Source organism: Lithobates pipiens, unplaced genomic scaffold (genome assembly GCF_037356315.1).
Source record: "Lithobates pipiens isolate NorthernLeopardFrog02 unplaced genomic scaffold, aLitPip1_a1.2 Scaffold_18, whole genome shotgun sequence".
Classification (NCBI taxonomy): Eukaryota; Metazoa; Chordata; class Amphibia; order Anura; family Ranidae; genus Lithobates; species Lithobates pipiens.
Window position 1 is genome coordinate 481,032,526 of NW_027507758.1, and position 23,342 is coordinate 481,055,867.

The 23,342-nt window shown below is 44.3% G+C and overlaps 1 protein-coding gene across 2 annotated transcripts in view; it reads left to right on the plus strand.

Annotated features, from left to right (window-relative positions):
* The window catches only part of WDR33 (WD repeat domain 33), a 195,731-nt gene that overhangs the window by 153,425 nt on the left and 18,964 nt on the right, over positions 1-23,342 (plus strand). For both annotated transcript variants that reach the window (XM_077488410.1, XM_077488409.1), the window contains exons 17-18: positions 20,254-20,347; positions 20,522-20,912. In XM_077488410.1, coding sequence (XP_077344536.1) covers positions 20,254-20,347; positions 20,522-20,912 — 485 coding nt within the window. The remainder of the gene's footprint in view (positions 1-20,253; positions 20,348-20,521; positions 20,913-23,342) is intronic.

Below are 23,342 nucleotides of genomic sequence, written 5' to 3' on the forward strand. Positions count from 1 at the left end.
AGTACCTTTATACAGTGTGCACCTGGTAGACTGATACTGTAGGCTTGGAGTGGCATCAATCTGTTATGACGCACTGAGAAGCTGTTGCAGTGGACCCTTGATCAGGAAGCTGCTCTGCCTCCAGACATTAACCAATTCAGCCCGGAAGGCTTTACACCTGTAATGAACAGGCCATTTTTTGCGATCTGGCACTGCGTTTTTAACTGACAATTGCACGGGCTTGCAACGTTGTACCCAAACAATTTACGTCCTTTTTTCGCACACATAGAGCTTTCTTTTGGTGGTATTTGATAATCTCTTCGGTTTTTATTTTTTGCGCTACAAAGACCACCAATTTTTTCAAAATGTTCTGCTACAAAACATATCCAAAAAAAAAAAAAAAATATATATATATATATATAAAAACACATTTATTTAGTTATCAGTTTAGGCTAATATGTATGCTTCTACATATTTTTCGGTAAAAAAAATCCCAATAAGCGTATATTGATTGGTTTGTGCAAAAGTTATAGTGTCTACAAAATATTGAATAGATTTATGGCATTTTTATTATGTTTTACTAGTAATGGTGGCGATCAGTGATTTTTAGCGAGACTGCGACATTGCGGCACACAGATCGGACACCTAACTGACGTTTTTGATACTTTTTTGGGGAACCAGTGACATTACAGTGATCAGTGCTAAAGAATGCAATCACATTGTACTAATGACACTGGCAGGGAAGGGGTTAACATCAGGAATGATCAAGTGGTTAACTGTTTCCTGTTTGTGATTACTAACTGTATGGATCACTGTGTGACTGGGGATAGACAGATCTCAGTGTCATCTTCTGACAGAAAGAGGATCTGCCTTGTTTACTTCGGCAGATCTCTGTTCTGTCTCTGCAGGGAATGATCACGGGCAGCTGGCAGAACATAGTCTGCTGGACGCGCTGATTGGCTCCCCCACTGCTCAGTCAGAGCCCAGGAAAGCTAGTGCACAAATTGCCATACTGGTCTGGTGTTTTGCGCAGCCGAGCCATCTTGCCGCAGTACATCTGCGGCGGGTGGTCGGCAAGCGGTTAAAGCCCACTAAAAGGGCAGCTGTTGTGAAGGGGTTAAAGCTGCAGGTATATGAACACACAGATTAATGTAGTTACATGTTCATTAACCTCTTCATGCTGGCCGTACGCATATATACGCCTCTTGTCGGGTGGGCCTTAACGCAGAGAGGCTGCATATGTGCATAACAAAATGTAAACAATGCTGTGCAGAGAGCATTCACCCTTCCCACTCCCAGCACAGTTACTGGCGGGTAACAAACCTTGATCGAGAGCTTTCTGATCCTATGACAGTCAGTCATGGCAGTCACATGAACGAAATCCCCACCTCTGCCTCCCGGCATCTAAAATCTCTTAAAGGGCCCAGAGGCACCGGTGCTAAGGGGTTAAAAGATCATGAGGCACCAGTGTTAAGGGGTTAAAAGATCATGATGCGCACTTTAACCACTCAGGGAACACATATACTGATATATGATTCTGCATCTTAGGGGCTGCAGACCGCTTCTGCTGTGATTACTCAGTAATGCTGATCTGCGGTTTCCCAGCAATGGATGTCCGCCCGCACCCGCCAATTGTCAGGCAGAGACACAGAAAGGAGCTCTACCTATGTAAAAAGGCAGAGCTCCGTTCTGACAGGGGGAAAGTGATAGATGTTGTATCCCTGCTAAGCAGGGAATAAAATCTATCGCTTCCCTTAGTAAAAGCAGCACACGGTTAACCCCTTCCCAGCCAGTGTCAGAAGTACAAGGACAGTACCATAGTTTTGTTTTCGCAAAAGTTATAGCATCTACCATCAATATATACACTTATTGGGATTTTTTTTAACCACAAATGTGTTGCAGAATACATATTGGCCTAAATGTATTAAGAAATTTTAGATTTTTTTTACAATTTTTTTTATTGGGTATGTTTTATAGCAGAAAGTAAAAAAAAGTTTGCATTTTCTAAATGGCCTCTTTTTTTGTTTTGTTTTTTGTTTATAGACCAAAAATATAAAAAAATAGCGTCACATGACTGTGCAATTGTCAGTTAAAGTAACACAGTGACGTATTGCAAAAAATGGCCCGGTCATGAATGGGGGTAAATCATCTGGGGGACAAGTGGTTTAAAATACAGCTAGTGTAAGCGCTTTAAACTTGAGGTGTCAGCCTCTTGTAATCCCTGTACAGCAGCATTTAGCCTGTGATTGTTAAGAGGATATCAGTAGGAACCATTTTGGAGTGTTGCTCACACATGTTTGGAATAGGAACAGGCACAGGAGAGGAGAGCAGAATGACCTATCAATATTCTGCTACTTTTTTACTGTTCAGTCACAGGTTTGGGACAGGCATGTGACCAAGTTTTCTAATTTATCCTCTTTTGTTCAAATTAAAAAACTTAGCAAAAAAATATTTGTATTGACATTTTTTAAAAAAAAAAAAGCAACTGTCTCTAACAATAAAATGTAAATTATGCATTTGCACAGAAGAAAATAAACCCCTCACCTCTCCCGCTGGAAGTGGTTAATAAGACATTTGGCACTTTTAGGCCCTCTTACTCTTGGTTGCATATTGGGTTTGCACAGATATGCAAAATTGATAATCTTGCTGCTGTAGCCAGCAAACATTTATACTGGGGAAAATTCACAGAAAGTGATTAGACAGCTGTGATGGCAAAATTAACTAGATGTTATCAGTGAAACAAAAAATTCATTAGCAGCTCCTTTTTATGTTTAAAAAAAAAGATAATTATGTTATCATTCATTTGAGGGATGCAGGAATTCAAAAATCAATCATGTTTTACTGTGGCATATAGGGGACTGGGACACTGGCAAATATAATTTTTTTTATTTTTTTATAAGCCAGTCCCTATGTAACCCCTCTTCAATCCAGCATGCCTCAGTTTTATTGCTAGCCTTCTATTGTCATATTTTTTTTTTTTTTTAAATAGAATTAAAGAATCAATGTTCTTAGACCGCTGATTATTTTTCTCAATGACTTCTCTCAAGACTTCCACACCGCTTCTTGAGCTGGTCTCTACATAGCAGCTATCCGGATAGGCATATCCTCAGCAACAGCTTTGGATGTTCTTCCCGAACCCTCCTTTTCTGGAAGATGGCAAGGCTAGTCTGGACTCCATTGTGCTACTTTATAGACCTTTGTGTACTCCATTAGCCGTAAAGCACTTTATGTGCGTTAACCTGGTTGCTACCCTGCATTTTGGCTGTGTTTTTCAGAGCTCCCACTGCTGCAAAGACCTTAAAATTATACCCACTGTTTGGGTCATTTCTTTATGGAGGCTGAAAATGCCCTGTAAGAGCTTGGGTCCCTCCAGAGAACATGGCAGAATCTCATAATTATCTGCTTGGATCCCTGTTTGAATAAACTCGAATGACATTCTGCCTTGTGTTGGAAATGCCCTTGATTTGTAAAACTATCACTTTTGATTAAATCCCTCAATGAGGATCCTACCACCTGAGGCCGTTTTTTCAATTGAGCATTTGGCGCAAATGTCTGGAGCTTTGTGCTGTAGCTGGGACAGCCCATTCTAAGTGTCAGTGCATGTTTCTTGCATGGCCCTGATGTCTGTTTAGAAGCACAGGGCACTTTGGCTATGTGCTTGGGATGCCAATGATATGTCCAAGCAACATTTGACTGGGTTGTCCTTCAAGGGAAGTTGCCTCCTTAGTTCTGATCTTAACTTTGTTATTAACCGTGCTACTTGTAGTCAGATGGTGTGCCTACCTCAATACAGGAAGTGGAAGGGCATAACAAACTCTTCTCCTTTATCTACTGCAGCATGTAGAGCGGGCATTACTAAATTGCTGTCCACGTCTGGCCAGAGCTGCTGCTCTTTATGGACCGCCACGATCGTGCCATTTTGTCACTACTTTTGTCCCTAGCCTCCTCCGCTGTCATTAGCGGAGTGGAAGGAGGAACAATTCTGAACTGGGGGTGGGACCAGCTGTCAGGGCTGTGCTTAGCCCTTCCTTCTCTGAGCTGGCCGCTCAGCTGCCAGCTCCTATCTCTTCACAGTGACTCACCCGTTGATATCCTGCTCGTCAGTCCTGCCAACTTAAGCCGTCCAGTCCAGATGATCTCTGCCTTCGCCTATTTGCATCTCTAGAGATGCTCTCCAGTGTTCATGTTAGACTTGCTTGGCTGACATTCCTTCTGGCTCCAGATCCTGCTTGCTGTTCTACTATGCTCCCTGACGTTTTGGCTTGTCTGACTACCCGTTCTGGTTCCTGAACTCTGGCTATGTTTTGACTATGTTTACTCGGTTTACCTTTTTTATTAATATTAAACAAGTGTGATTTAACTGTTCTGTCTGATTCATGGTTTCTGACAGTAGGTGAAGGCCATGAATTCAGAAGATGCAGTCAATCCGCTTGTTGGTAATATTTTTTCCAGATTGGATGAGCAGGATCACTGCATGGATCAGTTTGCCATGGCATTACGAATGCTCCTGAGTCGCACGGCTCACCTGGAATCTCCCCTGTGGCTGTTCCGGTTCAACCTGTGTTGCAGGCCGTCCCTGCTGCTGCTCCAGTCTCTGTGCAGGCACCCGCCTCGAGTATTACCTCTATAAGAGGTAGGTCTGGGGGCAATCCAGTCAGTCAATGCAGAGGGTTTCTCAACCAGGTTGAGATATACTTTGAGATGCAGCCCCAGGTGTTTCCCACGAGTAGAAGCAAAGTAGGTTTTGTGATAGCTTTGTTTTCTGAGAGCCTTGGCCTGAGCAAACCCTCTATGGGAGACGCAAAAACCTTTTGTCTTGTCTTGAGTAACCCTGAGTTTGTGGCTCCTTTTTAAAAGGGTATTTGACATTCCCGCATGCTTCGTTTCTGCTTCCAAGGGCCTCATGTCCATCAGATTATGAGAACTTTTGCCGATTGCGCCATTGAATTCCGTACTCTGGCAGCAGAGGTTGCGTGGGACAATGAGGCCGTTGTGGCTGCTTTTTCTCATGGTCTATCAGATACCATCAAGGATGAGCTAGCAGCCTGAGATATACCCACTGAACTGGAGAAGTTAATCACGTTTGCCATCCTCGTTGACTCCAGACACAAAGCCTTTTTTTTTTATTTTATTTTTTTAAGGAGCGCGTGTAGAAGCCTCCTGTACATTTGTCTCCAAGCTTTGCAGTTCCACCCTTGTCTCCCTCATTTCCATGCCTCCTGGTACCGAGTTGGTTAGTGTAGAGGAAACCATGCACTTGGGCTTCACGCGTGTCTCTGCGGATTAGAGAACCCTTAGGAGAAGGGAGAGATTGTGCCTTTATTGTGGCCAGGCAGGTCACTTTTTGAAATACTGTCCTACCTCTCCAGGGAACGCCCAAACCTTGAGGTCCTGTCATGGACAGACCTTAGGTGGCGTTGTTTCGTCCCCAGTTATCTTGAATGATAAGCCCCTGATTTTGGTAACTCTTTCTTGGGCTAAGTCGTCCGTCGAGATCCAGGCTCTAATCGACTCTGGGGCTGCAGGCCTGTTCATTGATGCTGCCTTTGTATCGAAGCACTTGATTCCCCTGCAGCTGCGTGACACTCCAGTTGCCATTGAGGCTTTTGACGGGAGACCTCTACAGCCTGCCCATGTGACTCATGACTGTTCCGTTGTCCATGGCTGTAGGGGCTCTTCACCATGAGATAATTCAATCACAAATAATTTTTTCAAGTTTCCACTGGTAATGGTTTATCCTTGGTTACAGAGGCACAACCCCTCTTTTGATTGGAGGATAAAGCCATGGAGGAGTTTGTTGCAGATGCACTTTCTCAAGGTTTCATCCCCAAATCCTCGTCTCCTGCTGGTGCTGGTTTCTTTGTGAAAAGGAGTGGTGAACTGAGACCTTGTATTGATTATAGGGGTTTCAATCGTTTCACAGTTAGGAATGCCTATCCGATTCCGTTGATTTATGGAGTTATTTGACCGCCTCAAGAGAGAAACCGTTTTCACAAAGCTTGATTTGAGAGGGGCATACAATCTCAATCGGATTAAGGAGGGCGACGAGTGGAATTTATTATCTGTCCTCCGAGATTTGTTAGTTATGTGTGGTGGTCCCTGGAGAGCCACCACACCCATGTCTCATGTGCGTTAGAAACTGAGAACAAGCTCTATTGTAAATTGGAGAAGTGTGAATTCCATTGTGAACAGGTTAAATTCCTGGGTTATGTCATTTCCACTGCAGATTTTTCAATGGACCCAGAGAAATTTTCAGCAGTCCTACAGTGGCCCCGACGAGTGGGTCTACGTCCTCTGGAGTGTTTTCTTGGCTTTGCCAACTGTTATCAGAAGTTTATTCATAACTTCTCGTCTCTGGTCAAGCCCCTGACTGATATGACCAGAAAGAACGGTAACCCACAGAGTTGGTCTCCGTTGCCCATTAAGGCTTTTGAGAGTCTCAAGGCTGCCTTTGTTTCTGTTCCTGTGTTGGCACATCCTGATCCTACCTTACCTTTTATCCTTGTGGTTGATGCTTCTGAGACTGGAGTTGATGCCCTTCTGTCTTAACATCCTATCTCTGAGAACGCTGTGCATCTTTGTGGCTTCTTTTCCAAGAAATTGTCACCTGTGGAGTGCAATTATGAGATTAGTGACAGAGAGCTGTTGGCTATCATTTTAGCCCTGAAAGAAGGGGCATCTCCTCAAAGGTACCACTGTGCCAGTTCTCATTCTTACTGACCATAAGAATCGCACATTCTTGTCTGAGGCTAAACGCATCTCTCCCAGAAGGGTGCGATGGGCTCTTTTCTTATCTATTTTCATTTACATTGCCTCATTCTTACCATGCTGGTACTAAGAATGTAAGGACTGACGCTTTGTCACAACAATTTTCCTCCACTTCCAATATGGAATCTGTTCTGGTTCCTGTGATTCCTCCTGAACGTATTCTGGCTACGGTTCACACCAGTCTCGCATCTCCTTTGGGTGACAAATCCTTGCTGCTCAGGTCCATGCTCCTCCTGAAAAACCTTGTGACTGCTGCTTTGTCCCAGAGTCTCCGTACTGCCGTGCTCCAGACTTGCCATTCTCCTAAGGCTGCTGGCCACCCTCGGAAGAATCAACTCTTTTGGGCCATTTCACAATAATTTTGGTGGCCTAGTCAATGTGCTGATGTAACAGCCTTCATATTTGCCTGTTCCATGTGTGCTCAGAGTGAGACTCCACAGCACCTTTCAGTGGGCCTCCTACAACCCATACGCAATGGAGAGAGGCCCTGGACCCCACCTATCTATGGATTTAATTGTGGAGTTAGCCAACTCCCAGGGCAACACAGTTCTCCTTATGGTGGTTAACCGGTTCTTGAAAATGTCTCATTGTATTCCACTTAAGAAGTTGCCCACTTCTAAGGAACTGGCTTCCATTTTTACTCGGGAGATCTTCCGCTTAAATGGGCTACCAAAAGGGATTGTCTCGGACAGGGGTAGTCAGTTTGTTTCCCGGTTCTTGCGATCCTTTTGTGCACCGTTTGGAATTCTGCTTGCTTTCTCCTCTATCACCCACAGTCTTATGGGGCCAGAGAATGAGCCAATCGGTCCTTGGAGCAATTCCTACTAGACGACTGCCTGTGGCTTCCTACTAGGTTGGGGACAGGGTTTGGCAGTCATCTCGCAACCTTCGACTTCATGTTCCCTCTCTAAAGTACGCACTTTGGTTTATTGGGCCTCTCCGTATTCTTTGCAGGATTAACTCAGTGGCTTATTGGACCTTCCTTCTAATATGTGTATCTCAAATGTATTTCATGTCTCCTTATTACAACCTTTGGGCTGCAACCGCCTTACCACCTTGGTGCCTCGTCCTCCCCCTGTCCAGGTTGAGAACCATGGGGATATGTGAAGGTTGCAGTGCTGTGGGGGGGATATGTAAAATGGGGCAGTACTGTGGGGGGGATATGTAAAAGGGGGCAGTGCTGTGGGGGGGATATGTAAAAGGGGGAAGTGCTGTGGGGGGGGGGATATGTAAAAGGGGCAGTGCTGTGGGGGGGATATGTAAAAGGGGGCAGTGCTGTGGGAGGAGATATGTGAAGGAGGCAATGTCGGGGGGAGAATGTGTGAAGGGGGCAATACTGTGGTTGGAGAAGATGGGAAGGGGGGCAAGCAGCTGCACAGAAAATGTGCAAGGGTACCATTGGCTCCTAAACGCACTGAAATACAAGGTGCAATTTCCTGCACATGGAAATTGAATGGTACAAACGCAGTCAGACTAACAAAAAAGGAAAAAATGGTCTTATTCCTAGGGTGCTGTTGGTGGGTTTGTCAAATGCAGTGTTCCAGTATTAGTCTACACAGAATTAATACATTAAAGAATTGTTATCTGTGTCAGTGCATCACTGTTGAATAACAAATATTTTCATCGCTAGTGTAATGCTAAAAAGGACACAGTTATGTGAGTGATGATTAATACTGGTCAGGAGTATACTTTATACTCTGCCCTGTGGTGCTGGGGCTGTGTAGTCTGCCCTGTGGTGCTGGGGCTGTGTACTGTGTACTGGGGCTGACACTATGGGTGGAAGCTAGTGGATTACAGGAGACTGGGTGGATTCTGTAAGTAGGGGCTTATGAGAAGTGGGAGGGTTGGGGTCTGGCGCCCCTCATCCTAAAACGTCACCAGCTGCCACTGCTGAGAACTAATCAACAGTCATGTCATCACTCAAGTCTTGGAGTCAGTGTGGGACAACTGCAGCATCACATAGATGCTCCAGCATGGAAGCGAGTATGGATGTTTTTTTTTTGTTTGTTTTGTTTTTATAATATTTTGACAAATCTTTTTATGCTAACCTTCTTTGTGATTGTAAACCCCACATTTATTTTTTTTGGAATAACGAACATGTTATTGCTTGAAATAACAAATGTGCAGATTGATCTAGAGGTGTGGAACAGAGCCTGGTCTACCATTATGAGGGCACTCGTGTGTGTGTGTGTGTGTGTGTGTGTGTGTTCGCCCCCAAGCTGGTTCTGCATGTCCATAGACACACAGTGCAGCTTGGACCTGCTCCCTCATTACTAGCTGTGATTGACAGCAGCAAGAGCCAAGGGCTCCTGTAGCGGTCTCTGAGCCCTATGAGGAGGGAGAGAGCTGTTGCGCTCATGCACAGCACTGGATTAATATTGGGTGGGTAAATATTTTTGGGGGTGGGGGCGGTGTAGAGCTGCACTAACCAGGTTTTTTCACTTTAATGCAGAGAATGCATTAGGGTGTAAAAAAAAAAAAAATATAAAAAAAAGGCCTTCAGAACCACTTTAAAGTGTATCTAATGCCAAAGTTCTAATTTTTGAATAAAGTAGGGAATAGATGTGACTCCTTTCAGGTTTTTATTGCTGTCTGTCTGAAGATTTGCCCCCTATTTGTCCTGATGTCACCTTAAAGCAGAGTTCCACCCAAAAGGAACCTCCATTGTCAGGAGGGAGAGGGGAGCAGATACCTGTCTAATACAGGTATTTGCTCCCACTTCCAGCAAAAGATCATCAAAGTATCTGCTGTGAGCTACGCCATGTCCAGCCCCTCCTCCGTCCCCCTGGCTATCTTCTGGGAGACACACAGGTCCCAGAAGACAGCAAGGACCGCTCAGAACGTGCAGCGCGACTTGCGCATGCGCAGTAGGGAACCAGGCAGTGAAGCCTCAAGGCTTCACTTTCTGATTCCCTTACTAGCAATGCCAGTGCCTATACCTGGAGCCAAGGGGCGGGTCATTTTCGGATGAGGACATCAAGTCCTTATTTTAAGTCAGCAGCTGTAGTATTTGTAGCTGCTGACTTTAAAAAAAAAAAAGAATTTCAGGCGGAACTCTGCTTTAACCGAAAGTGTGCAATATAAAATGTGTCAGAGGTGTTCTCTTCTAATGGGGACACTTTTTATTTAAATGGGAAACAGACAAAACCATAACAAAAAGATGTTTAACCCTTCCCTACTCTATCCCCAAAAATGTTTTTTGGACCAGAGGGATGAGTCTGATTACAATATATTAAACTGGATTTAGTGTGGTATTTTTTTCACATGATTTGTATAAGGATATTTTTATGGTATGCTTTGGGGGGGGAAATCGATAGAATATGTTTTGGCTTTAGAAGCACTTAGGCCGCATTCACACCATGGTGCAGAGATGTCAGTCTTTCTGAACGCGTTTTGTAAGGGCACAAAAAAAATGTTCTATATGCGCCCTGTTCACACCACAACACTGATATCATGTGGCAATTTTTTTCTGCAGAGGAAAAAAAGAAAAGTGCCACGTTTATGCACTTTTCTGCACAGAAAAAAACCGACATGACATCAACATTGGTGTGAACAGGGCCTATAACTGATGGGAATGAAAACTGATGTCATGATATAACGTAGATATTCACTAGCACACAAAGGATCTTCAACTACTTCCAAAGTTTTTTTCATGGAAGAAAAATCTCAATGCCTGGGAAGGGATCCTATGTGGCTCTGAAATGTTGCACTACACGGTTTGTGATATGATCTTTCTTCAATAAAAAAATGTTTGGACGTAATTGAAAATCTATGGTGTGCTGGTGAATATATACTCTCTATTGTATATGTTCCAGTATCCAGCTGGTGGTTGCTACAGCACCTAGTACCTTAACAGCTAATTCTAGGAATGTGTGTGATGGTAATATGGACTGTGAAAACGGCTGTCAACATGCATAAAAACTCACTGAAACGTGCATGAAAACGAATGTAAACTCATGTCTCTGGCAAGCTAAATCTGCAGAGTTTTCCCCCATCAGTTCCCATCAGTTTTCATGCATGTATAGTGTGAATGAGCCCTTTAGAAAATGGCTCATTTTTCAATTAGAGGGGCAACAGGTTTGAGATTTCCTTACAAAGTTGCTTGAGGGGGAGAAAAAAAGCTCTAGACAAAGTTAGCAAAATGTTTGGTATGCGTTAGCAGCTTACATCGTAAGCCCCCTGTTGTGGACAGTACTCAGTGGAAAGCCATCCATTATCCAAGAAACCATCATATAGTCTGAATTTTCCCCACAAACTGACTTCTTCCTTTTTTAATTTTGAAACCAAACCAGTTATGCAAATTAGAGATTCTAACTTTACTGCATGCTTATTCAAGGTTAGTGATTCCAAAAGTATTAAAGTCATAGAAATTGGTATGACAGGCAACTAGCATGTTTAGCGCTAGATCATCAATGACAGCGCTGTATTGCTCTCAGCATAAAGCCAAAATAAAACTTCAGTTTGAATTTGCTAAACAAATACCAGGTCCATCAAAACAAGGTGTTCAATATCTTAGTTTTTCATCTGAAAGTTCTGGCTGTGATTCAGCAGGAGGGACTTTCTCTGCAGCATGCTGGCAGAGGATAGAACTTTCTACTTTGGAAATACTCATTATTAAATAAAACAAACTGTAATGCCCCTTTCACATGGAGCCGATCCGTTCTGATGGACTCTTCTAGCTCAGCTGGAAACGCTCAGTTGATCCCCACTGAGCAGGTGGATGACGGGTCCATCTCCGCTCACTGAGCACGAACGGACCTGTCAGAGCTGCTGTCCTCCTATGGCGAGATCGGATGAAAATGGACAGCCTGTCTGTTTTCATCTGATCCGCTGGATGGATTGCGATTGTATTGGATCTGTCTGTTTTGAGTGAATCTTGATGGATTGGATGTTAGGCGAGTGTCAGCGGACACATCTCCGCTGATATCCGCCTGCCCATAGAAGTCAATGGGTGGCCCGATCGGATCTGCCTGAAAAACGGACAGGCGGATCCAAGTGGGCCGATCATGTGAAAGGGGCCTAAGACTTTGCACACCTTTTTGTTTTGATGTGTTTGGAATGTAGCCAATTAAAAATGAAAGTTAATTTGGGCAGTCTACATTTTCATTATTAAAAAGTAGTACATGCTTCACTCTGTGTATTACTAAAGAAGGGGAAGTGTTAAAATAAACCTGCAATGAGAGAAATAAGAGTTCTGCCATTACCAACCTACTTTGAAAATGCTAGTTGCCTGGTTATTTTCTGCTATCTTTGCCATCTTCTTTTTTTGTCTGTGTGGTGTGAATACAAGCTAGTCCCGGTTCACATTAGTGTTCAGCAGTTAACCCTCTACGGTTCTCTCATTGCAAAAAATTAGTGCACAAATCATAACTACATATAAACATACACTTTATTACCAAAAGTATTGGGACACATGCCTTTACATGAACTTTTAATGGCATCCCTGTTTCAGTCTGCAGGGTTCAATATTGAGTTGGCTCAGTCTTTGCAGCTATAACAGCTTCAGCTCTTCTAGGAAGGCTGTCCACAAGGTTTAGGAGTGTCAGTGGGATTGTTTGATCATTCTTCCAGAAACGCATTTGTGGGGTCAGGCACTGATGTTGGACGAGAAGGCCTGACTTGCAGTCTCTTCTCTAATTCATCTCAAAGGTGTTTTTTCAGGTTGAGGTCAGGCCAGTCAAGTTCCTCAACTCCAAACTCACTGATCCTTGTCTTTACGGACCTTGCTTTGTGCACTGGTCTAAATCATTTGGTGTTGGGTTGGGTTTGGCTCCTTAGTTCCAGTGAAGGGAACTCTTAAGCATAAGCATACCAAGACAATTTTGGACAATTTCATGCTCCCATCTTTGTGGGAACAGTTTAGGAATGCCCCCTCCCTGTTCCAACATGACAGTGGACAAAAGCAAGGTCCATAAAGACCTGGATAAGAGAGTTTGGGGTGGCAGAACTTGACTGGCCTGCAGAGTCTTGACCTCAACCCCATAGAATACATTTGGGATAAATTAGAACGAAGATTGGGAGCCAGGCCTTCTCGTCCACATCTGTGCCTGACCTCACAAATACGCTTCTGGAAGAATGGTCAAACATTCCCATAGACACACTCCTAAACCTTGTGGACAGCCTTCCTAGAAGAGTTGAAGATGTTTATAGCTGCAAAAGGGTGGGCCAACTCAATATGGAACCCTATGGACTAAGACTGGGATGCCATTAAACTTCATGTGCGTGTAAAGGCAGGCATCACAATACTTTTGGTAATAGTGTGTGTGTGTGTGTGTGTGTGTGTGTGTGTGTGTGTGTGTGTGTGTGTGTTTATATAATATATTCATGGCTTAAATTGTTGGCACCCCAGAAATTTTTCCAGAAAATCAAGTATTTCTCACAGTAAAGTATTGCAGTAACACACGTTTTGCTATCCACCTGTTTATTCCCTTTGTGTGTATTAAAACAAAAAAAGGGAGGAAAAAAGGCAAATTGAACATAATGTCACACAAAACTCCAAAAATGGGCTGGTCAAAAATTTTGGCACCCTTAACTTAATATTTGGCTGCACACCCTTTGGAAAAAAATAAGCTTCTTACACCTCTCACCTGGAATTTTGGACCACTCTTCCTTTGCAAACTGCTCCAGGCATCTCTTATTGGAAGGGTGCCTTTTCCCAACAGCAATTTTAAGATCTATCCACAGGTGTTCAATGAGATTTAGATCTGGACTCATTGCTGGCCACTTTAGAACTCTCCAGCGCTTTGCCATCCATATCTGGGTGCTTTTTGATGTATGTTTGGGATCGTTGTCCTGCTGGAAGACCCACGATCTCGGACGCAAACCCAGCTTTCTGACATTGGGCTCTACAGTGCTACCCAAAATCCATTGGTAATCCTCAGATTTCATGATGCTTTGCACGCATTCAAGGCACCCAGCGCCAGAGGCACCAAAACAACCTCAAAACATCATTGAACCGCCACCATATTTCACTGTAAGTACTGTGTTCTTTTCTTTGTAGGCCTCATTCAGTTTTCGGTAAACAGAATGATGTGCTTTACCAAAAACTCTATCTTGGTCTCATCTGTCCACAAGGCGTTTTCCCAGAAGGATTTTGGCTTATTTAAGTACATTTTGGCAAACTGTAGTCTTGCTTTTTTGTGTCTGTGTCAGCAGTGGGGTCCTCCTGGTTCTCCTGCCGTAGCTTTTCATTTCATTTAAATGACGATGGATAGTTCGCGCTAACAATGATGCTCCCTGAGCCTGCAGAACAGCTTGAATTTCTTTGGAACTTGTTTGGGACTGCTTATCCACCATCCAGACTATCCTGCATTGCAACCTTTCATCTATTTTTCTCTTTCGTCCACGCCCAGAGAAATTAGCTACAGTGCCATGGGACAAAGGCAAATCTAAATCTCTGGAGATGGACTTGTAACCTTGAGATTGTTGATATTTTTTCCACAAGTTTTGGTTCTCAAGTCCTCAGTTTTCTTCTCTTTCTGTTGTCCATGCTTAGTGTGGCACACACAATGCAAAGACTAAGTGAACTTCTCTCCTTTTTATCTGCTTTCAGGTATGATTTTTATATTGCCCACACCTGTTACTTGCCCCAGGTGAGTTTAAAGGAGCATCACATGCTTGAAACAATCTTATTTATCCACAATTTTAAAAGGGTGCCAAGAATTTTGATCAGCCCATTTTTGGAATTTTGTGCGACATTGTCATTATGTCCAAATTTGTTTTTTTTCCTCTTTTTTTGTTTTGTTCCAATACACACAAAGGGAATAAACATGTGTATAGCAAAACGTGTTTCTGCAATACTTTTCTTCTGTGAGAAATACTTGATTTTGTGGAAAAATCTCTGGGGTGCCAACAATTATGGCCATATGTGTGTATATGTATGTATGTGTGTATGTGTATATATTAGGATTAGCATAAAATGTAGAGCTTGAAGGACACCGCCACTCGCTGGTTCTTTTTAAGGGCTTTGTTTGCCCATTTTTATTAAAAGAAAGTCCAACAAACAAAGATAAGTTTCCCTCGCAGGGGTTTCAGCATTCCTTTTCATCAACAAAACTATATTCAGCCTAGTTGGCTCTCACTTGCAGCACTGCAGCTCTGGCCCTTGTCTGTCTGTCTCCTACAGACTGTTTCACCGACCACCTTGGTGCACACAGCTAGCAGCCTCTTGCTGCACTGGCTCCCCCGTGGAGCCCTCCTGACTCCTGGTACTCAGACTTCCTATATGCTGGGGTGGAGCCCAGAACCATGGTCAGGTCACTACTAAAAGCCCAGAACACCCTCCTCCTAGACCCTGGCAGGGCAACGCTCTGCCACAATAAATACAAAATATATATATATATATATGTGTGTGTGTATGTATGTATGTATGTATGTGTGTGTGTATATATATATATATATATATATATATATATATATATATATATATATATATATATATATATGTGTGTGTGTGTGTGTGTGTGTATACACAAGAAAGTATGTGAATCCCTTAGAATTAACTGGTTGTCTGCAGTAATTTGCCATAAAATGTGATGTGATCCTCATCTAAGCACCACAACATAGACAAACACAATGTGCTTAGACTGCTAACACAAAAACTATTCTAATTTCTTTCGTTCATGGATGGACATAGCGTCTTCTTATTCGTGACCATTGGGTTATATCGCCTCTGTAGGAATAGGACTAGGTAGAACAAAAAACACCTGGCTATGCCCATGGGCTGTCCTCAGTATATAACCCCCTCCCTGCTCTAGGTATTCAGTTTTTTTCTGTCTAGTCAGGACCTAGCTCCTTGCTGGGATCTTTGGGTCCTAGCAAATTTTAATTTGTCTTTTTTACATGCATTTTATGCTGGGAGATCTGCAATCAACTGCCAGGCTGAGCGACGGGCTGGATAATCTAGATCCAGTAGTCTCCCCATTCCAGCCACATGCAGACTGCAGCTATGCTCTAGGTTGGCCACGACATAGCCTCAATGGATGAGGGCTGGCCCACGAGTTAAACGTCTTGCAGAGTCCCATACAAACGGGCTGTGGTCCCTTGACCGACAGCCCCCCACTTCAGTGGTGAGGAGTTCTGTCTGGAGGGTCACCAGCACCATGGCTCAGTAGGTACAGTTCCCCCTTGTGTGTGGTGTTTGGAGTGGATGCTGGTACCCTCCAGGGATGGTCGGACCTGCCTGCAGGATCCCTCCTCCCATCCTAAAGTCCCCTGGTTAAACTGGGCTTCCCCCTTCCCCAACGGATTGGTGGGAGTCCCAGGGCAGGCAGCAGAGAGTGTGTGTCCTGCCCTGGTGGTGTCCCCTTAAATGTTCATCCTGCCTGGTGGTACAGTACCTTTTTGGAAGGGGGTCCCCTTGCAGACGGTGCAGCAATGTGGAAGGCACAGAGGATCCTGGCAGCATGCTTCAGCTGTGGCGGACATTTTTGGGTGGTCTGATGATATCACGTCTTAGTCTGGCTGGTCTCCGGCTGGCGGCCATGTTTGTGTAGCCAATGAGGTCATGGCAGCCATTTTACGTTGGTCTGGCTGGTCTCCAGCTGGCAGCCATGTTTGTGTAGCCAATTATGTCACGGCCATTTTTCATTAGTCTAGTGAGACACTAGAGAGGTCCAGAACCTCATGGAGATGCCAGAGTTCCTCCTCTATGCTTCTCTTCCTGTCCTGGGATATATGAAGGGGATGCTGACATTGGTGTTGCTGTGTCCGAATTGCAACGCTCCTCCGTTTGGTAGGGTGAGTCTTTGGGTGTCCTTGTGTATCTCCCTCTCTGCTGATGGGTACCCTGGTTATTGGGGTCCCTTAGTGGTGCCAAAGTTCCTTTGTACTACGGGGTCTTCTTTCTTATGGAGCCTCAGGGTCACATCTCACCCAATGATCCCCCTCATGGAGGTGGCAGGCCCCTCAAAACCCCAGCTTCCCATGGTTGCATGGACGGTGGTCCTTGAGTCATTAGTATCCCGTAAGTCTCCTTGCACACCAAGGGTGTTTCCTTATCTGCCTTATTTTGATAGGTTTACCTATAAGTAATGGGAACAACCAAAACCACCCTTTGTGGTCCCCAAACGTTTCTCAGTACGCTACCTCTTTGAAGAATCACTTTTAAAAAAGTGGACTACCCCACCAGTGGTGAACCCTCCTGTTTCCAGGTTGAATAGAGCAACCGTGATCCTAGTAGCAAAATCCCCGTCCTATAAGGACCCGGCTGACAGGAAAGCGGAGGCTGTGGCACGCAGAATGTTTACTATGGCTGGATCGGCATTGCATCCAGTCTTGGCCTCGGCCCTGGTGTTGCAGACCCTAACTGAATGGACCAAGCTTTTGCACCAGGGTCTAGGTAGTGAGCATGTTCCCTCTGCTTATGTTGATTTAGCGGACCAGCTGATCCATGAGCTACAGTATATTTGTGATGCAGCCTTGGATGCAGCTCCTGTGCTGTACAAGCTTTTTGTTTCAGCGGTGGTGAGTAGACCGGTACTGTGGCTTAAGAATTGGTCGGCTGACCAAGCCTCTAAAAAAAAAAAAAAAAAAAAAAGCTTTCCTTGATCTGCCCTTACAAGACGACCGCTTGTTTGGGGCTACCCTGGATGACCTCATTAAGGGGGTCATGGGGGGAAAGAGTACCTTCCTGCCTCAATCTAGGAAAGGGAAGGAGCCCTGTCTCAGATGGGGGCCTTCCTTCTCAGCCCATAAGAAATTCTTCCAGGCTCCAGGTAAAGGAAACAGATCTCAAGTCTTCCCCAGGAAGTTCCCAGCAATCTTGGTCTGGTAAGCCTAGAGCAGGTTTCTCTGGATCCACTAACAATACTCCTCTGCCCTCACCCATTACTGGGGTGGGGGGACATCTTCGCTGGTTTCCAGATTCATGGACCTCCTTCGTGAGCATTAAGGGAGTCTAAGAATTTAACCTTTTGGGGTGCCAAAGAAGGGGGGCAGAATTTGTCTACTTCTGGGGGGCCCTGTGTCTCCTTGTGTGGGTATAATTCCTGTAAAGGTTCGGGTGACGTCTAAACTACCCAAGGTCCCCTCTAGCCCTGTCCAGGAAATTGGGCTTCCTGGGTCTGACTCTGGAATGAATGCTGACCAGGTTAGTAGTTTTTCTTCTCAAACGTTGGCCCTTTCAACAGTTTCAGTTCAACGGGAAGTAACTGAGGCTAGTGGCAACCTCACAAGTTCCTCTGGTAGACGCTGCAGTTGTCCTAGTGTCTCTGTGGGGCCAGCGCCTTCCTCTTCTGTGGTGCCTGTGAAGAACCAAGGGCAAAAATCTTCCTGTGGCCATAAAAGTCCCTTGGAAGCTACCTCTAAAAGAGTACCAGTTGTACCGAGGGCTGAGCTTCCATCCTGCTTTACAGTAACTGGTTTTAAAGGCCTAGCCCTTGAAAGCCAGGTACTAAGAGATAGAGGTCTGTCGGGATCAGTGATCATTACTATGATGAAGGCGAGGAAGTCTACTGTGAGTAAAATATACCATTGTACGTGGAAAGCGTACATTTCTTGGTGTGAGTCGATTGGTGTTCATCCTCGATCCTTTTCTGTGGCTTAGATATTGGCTTTTCTTCAACAGGGCGTTGAACAGAAGTTGGCTTTGAGCACCATCAAGGGCCAGGTGTCTGCCTTAGCAGTCTTCTTTCAGAGACCCCTAGCCCTTCTCTTTAGTTTGTACCTTTATTCAAGGAGTCCAGCATGTGGCTCTGCCTGTATGGTCTCTTTTGCCACCATGGGATTTAAACTTGGTGTTATCGGTTCTCCAGAACCCTCCATTCAAGAATATTCAGGAGATTCCCTTACCTACGTTGTCCCAGAAGGTGGCATTCCTGGTGGCTATTACCTTGGCTCACAGGGTTTCGGAGCTGGCAGCATTATCCTGTCGTAGTCCCTATTTAGTACTCCATAGGGATAAAGTGATTCTTCGTCCCTGTCTGTCATTTTTGCCCAAGGTTGTCTGATTTCCATTTGGATGAGGACATAGTGTTACCGTCCTTGTGTCCCAAGCCAGCTCATCCCAAGGAATTTTTCTTTGCATACCTTGGATGTGGTTTGTGCGATTCGGGTCTATCTGGAATCCACTGAATCTTTCCGCAGGTCAGACTCACTTTTTTTTGGTTACACAAGGACCAAGGAAAGGGCTGGCCGTTTCTTTGGTTACCATCTCAAGATGGATCAAACAGACTCTGACTCAGGCCTATTCTATTAAGGGTCGGGGTTCCTCCTTTCCCTGTCACGGCACATTCTACTCGGGAGCTTTGTACCTCTTGGGCCTTCTGTCATCAAGAGTCAATATCACAGGTTTGCAAGGTGGACACTTGGTCGTCAGTGCATACCTTCACTAAATTCTATAAAGTAGATATTTTGGCAACTGCAGATGCTTCTTTTGGCCGCAAGGTTTTGCAAGCTGCTGTTTAAGAGGGAGGGGTTCCCTCATAAGGGGTGTTTTTTTCTTTAAATGTTTTTTTGTTTCAGATGGGGCACTTGTGTCCTGGTTGGGGCTCTTGTGGTTAGCCTTTGGTTATTTTGCCCACCCCTCATTTTTATTTGGCACTGCTTTTGGACATCTCAAAGTTCAAGATTAAGGAGGCGCTGTGTCTGTCGATGAACGAAAGAGAAAATGGGATTTTTGTACTCTCCATAAAATCCATTTCTCTGACTTCATTGACGGACACAGCCCACCCCTCTATAGAGTTTTTGATACTTCTATTACTGCTTGCTACTAATCTGAATACCTAGAGTAGGGAGGGGGTTATATACTGACTGAGGACAGCCCATGGGCGTAGTCAGGTGTTTGTTCTGCCTAGTCCTACTCTTGCAGAGGCGATATAACCCAATGGTCAAGATTAAGGAGGCGCTGTCAGTCGAACTCAGAGAAATGGATTTTACGGTGAGTACAAAAATCCCATTTTTGTGTGTCTCTATTGAACACACCCAATAAACATTCAGTGCTGAGGGGAAAAGTAAGTGAACCTTTGAAGTTGATAGCTGGCCAATCCTCTTTTGGCATCAATGACTTCAAGCAAGTGCTTTCAGTAGCTCTGGATCAGATCTGCACAACATTCAGGAGGAACATTTTGACTATTCCTCTTAACACAATTGCTTCAGCTCCGACACATTTGTAAGATGTCTGGTGTGAACAGCTATGCTGAAGTTGTTCCCCAGAATTTCTATGGGGTTAAGGTCTGAGCTCTGCTGGGCAACTTCAGCGTCGTTGTCCTGCTGCATCACTAACTTCTACTGAGCTTCAGCTGGCATCTGCACTTACACAACCATAGTCATCTTGTCTTTGATTTATACAGGCTGCTGGCTGCAGCTAATCGCACACACCTGTACATACCTGCTGCAGAGAACCGCTGATCCTTAGCAGCATAGGACACAAAATTGTGTGAATGAGACCTAATAGTTTTAATATATTAGATCTCAACTGGCTGTATCATTTATACACACAACCATACCTATGATAATGAAGTGCAAAGCCTAGTAGAAACTTAACTTGGTATTCTATTTGTTTCAAAGGGTGGCAAAGGCCAGGCTCCACCTCCTCTGTTACCTGGCCTAGGACCACAGGGTCGTGCACCTCCACATGGACAAGGACCAAGTTCTAATAAAGGTATGATTTTTTTTTTTGTAGTAATTTTTAATGTTGTGGTATTGTTGGGCAATTTCTTATTCCCACACTTTTTTGATCTAACATTATTAGTGGCGGAGAATATCTGAAAATTAACACTAAGGCTACAGTATTCCAAAAAGAAGAGCAAAATTTAAACTCCCCATTTAATTTCAGGTGATGTACGTGGTGGCCCTACAAACCACCAGCCTGAACGACGACGTGAGCCAAGTCCTTTCCGAGGAGGCCAAGAGTGGATGGAATCCAGAGACAGTAGAGCGCCTCCTGACAGACGAGGTACAGCTCCTGAGGTACACGAGCAATCTGATGAGTACTTCACAGATGATCGATTTGGACCACGTGCACATGAGTTTGATGGGAGAGGTGGAGGTCCTGCATTACCAGATGACAAATGGAGACGAGGAGGTTCTAGCCCACAATATCCCCCCAATCAAAGAGATTACCCTGATCGAGAAAGAGATTCAACCCGATGGGAGGGGCGGAGGCACTCTGATGACCAGTATCCCAGGGAAGAGGATGTAAGGTTTCGTGGACAAAGAGATGAAAGGTAATATATAGTAGCACAAAGATTAAAATTAAATTTGCTTATAAGGGACGATCAATAAGATCCTTTTCCCTCTAGCTTAGCAACAATCCCTAATGCATCATATGTTTTTCAACCATAGAGTTAAAGCAGAGTTCCACCCAAAAATTGAACTTTTGCTTTAAGGGAAGGTGACCCCCTGACATGCCACAACTGGCATGTAATTTTTTTTGGAGGGGAGCAGATAACCTCTTTTTAGAGGCATCCAGCTCCCACTTCCTCCCAGGCTCTGCGGCGCCTGAAGGAAGTTCCCCCCTCCCTCCATGCAATCTTCGGGACATGTCACAGGTCCCAGGAGATTGCCTGGCCGATCACAGCGTGCCTTGTGCATGTGCAGTGCGTTCCCGGCTGTGAAGCCACAGCTGGGCACCTACAGTCAGATTTTCCGGGGAGAGGAGCGGAGCTTCTTTTGCCCGCATCACTGGACCATGGAACAGGTGAGTGTGCGATTTATTAAAAGTCAGCAGCTACACTTTTTGTAGCTGCTGACTTTTATATGGATGGAACTCCGCTTTAAAAAACAAATGTTTGTAAACAGGTAGACGTATAAGAATAGGAGTGAAGGGAGTCTGTTTTTTCCAATCCAGTGTCTGCCTTTATTTCCTAACCTCAACTGGAGAAAAAACAGTTGTATTTTGATTGCAGGGACTATATATGGATGACTATATCAGACATGTAGTATAACATTGAAATGACTGAAGTTACTTGCAAGTTGAATACTGGCTTAAAGTGTACAGTCCCTTGAAAAAGTATTCATACCCCTTGATGTTTTCCACATTTTGTCATGTTACAACCAACAATGTGAATATATTTTATTGGAGTTTTGTGTGCTAGACCAACACAAACTGGCACATAATTGTGAAATGGAAGGAAAATTATAAAGGGTTTTCCAAATGTTTTACAAATATTTGAAAAGTGTGGCGTGCATTTGTATTCGGCCCCCCCGGAGTCAATACTTTGTAGAACCACCTTTTGCTGCAATTACAGCTGCAAGTCTTTTTGGGTATGTCTCTACCAGCTTTGCACATATAGAGTGACATTTTTTTCTTTGCTCAAGCTCTGTCAGATTGGATGGAGAGCATCCGTTAACAGCAATTTTCAAATCTTGCCACAGATTCTCCATCAGATTTAGGTCTGGCCTTTGTCTGGGCCATTCTAACACATGAATATGCTTTGATTGAATCCATTCCTTAGTAGCTCTGGCTGTATGTTTAGGGTCATTGTTCTGCTGGAAGGTGAACCTCCACCCCAGTCAAGTCTTTTGCAGACTAAAAGGTTTCCTTCCAAGCTTTTTCCCTGTATTTGGCTCCATCCATCTTTCCATCAACTCTGACCATCTTCCCTGCCCTGCTGAAGAAAAGCATCTCCACTACATGATGCTGCCACCGCCTTGTTTGACGGTGAGGATGATGCATTCAGAGTGATTTGCAGTGTTCGTTTTCCACCACACATGGTGTTTTGTTTTTAGGCCAAAAAGTATAATTTTGGCCTCATCTGAATGATTTGATCATTCTCCTAAATATTTGCTGTGCCCCCCACATGGCTTCTTGCAAAGTGCAAATGGCACTTCTTATGGCTTTCTTTCAACAATGGCTTTCTTCTTGCCACTCATCCATAAAGGCCAGATTTGTGGAGTGCACGACTAGTAGTTGTCCTGTGGACAGATTCTCCGACCTGAGCTGTGGATCTCTGCAGCTCCTCCAGAGTTACCATGGGCCTCTCGATTGCTTCCCTGATTAATACTCTCCTTGCCCAGTCTGTCAGTGTAGGTGGTTGGCCATGTCTTGGTATGTTTGCAGTTGTGCCATTCTCTTTCCATTTTTGGATGATGGATTCAACAGTGCTCCTTGAGATGTTCAAAGCTTGGGATTTTTTTCATAACCTAATTCTGCTTTAAACTTCTCCGCAATTTTATCCCCGATCTGTCTGGTGTGTTCCTTGGACTTCATGATACGATTTGTTCATTAAGGTTCTCAAACCTCCTGAGGGCTTCACGGAACAACTGTATTTATACTGAGATTAAATTGCACACGGGTGGACTCTGTTTACTAATTAGGTGACTTCTGAAGGCAATTGGTTCCACTATATTTTAGTTGGGGGTATCAGAGTAAAGGGGGCTGAATACAAATGCATGCCACACTTTTCAGATATGTATTTGTAGAAAAATTTGAAAACCATTTATCGTTTTTTTTTCACTTCACAATTATGTGCCACTTGGTGTTGGTCTATCACACAAAATCCCAATAAAATACGTTTATCGTACATCATAGGACACAGAGCCTCAAGTATTTACTTATTGGGTTATAGCTACCTTCAGGTGTTAACACTGGCACACCCAGTAAAGAAAGTTGACTCCCCTATATAACCCCTCCTCCTTCCAGGAGTACCTCAGTT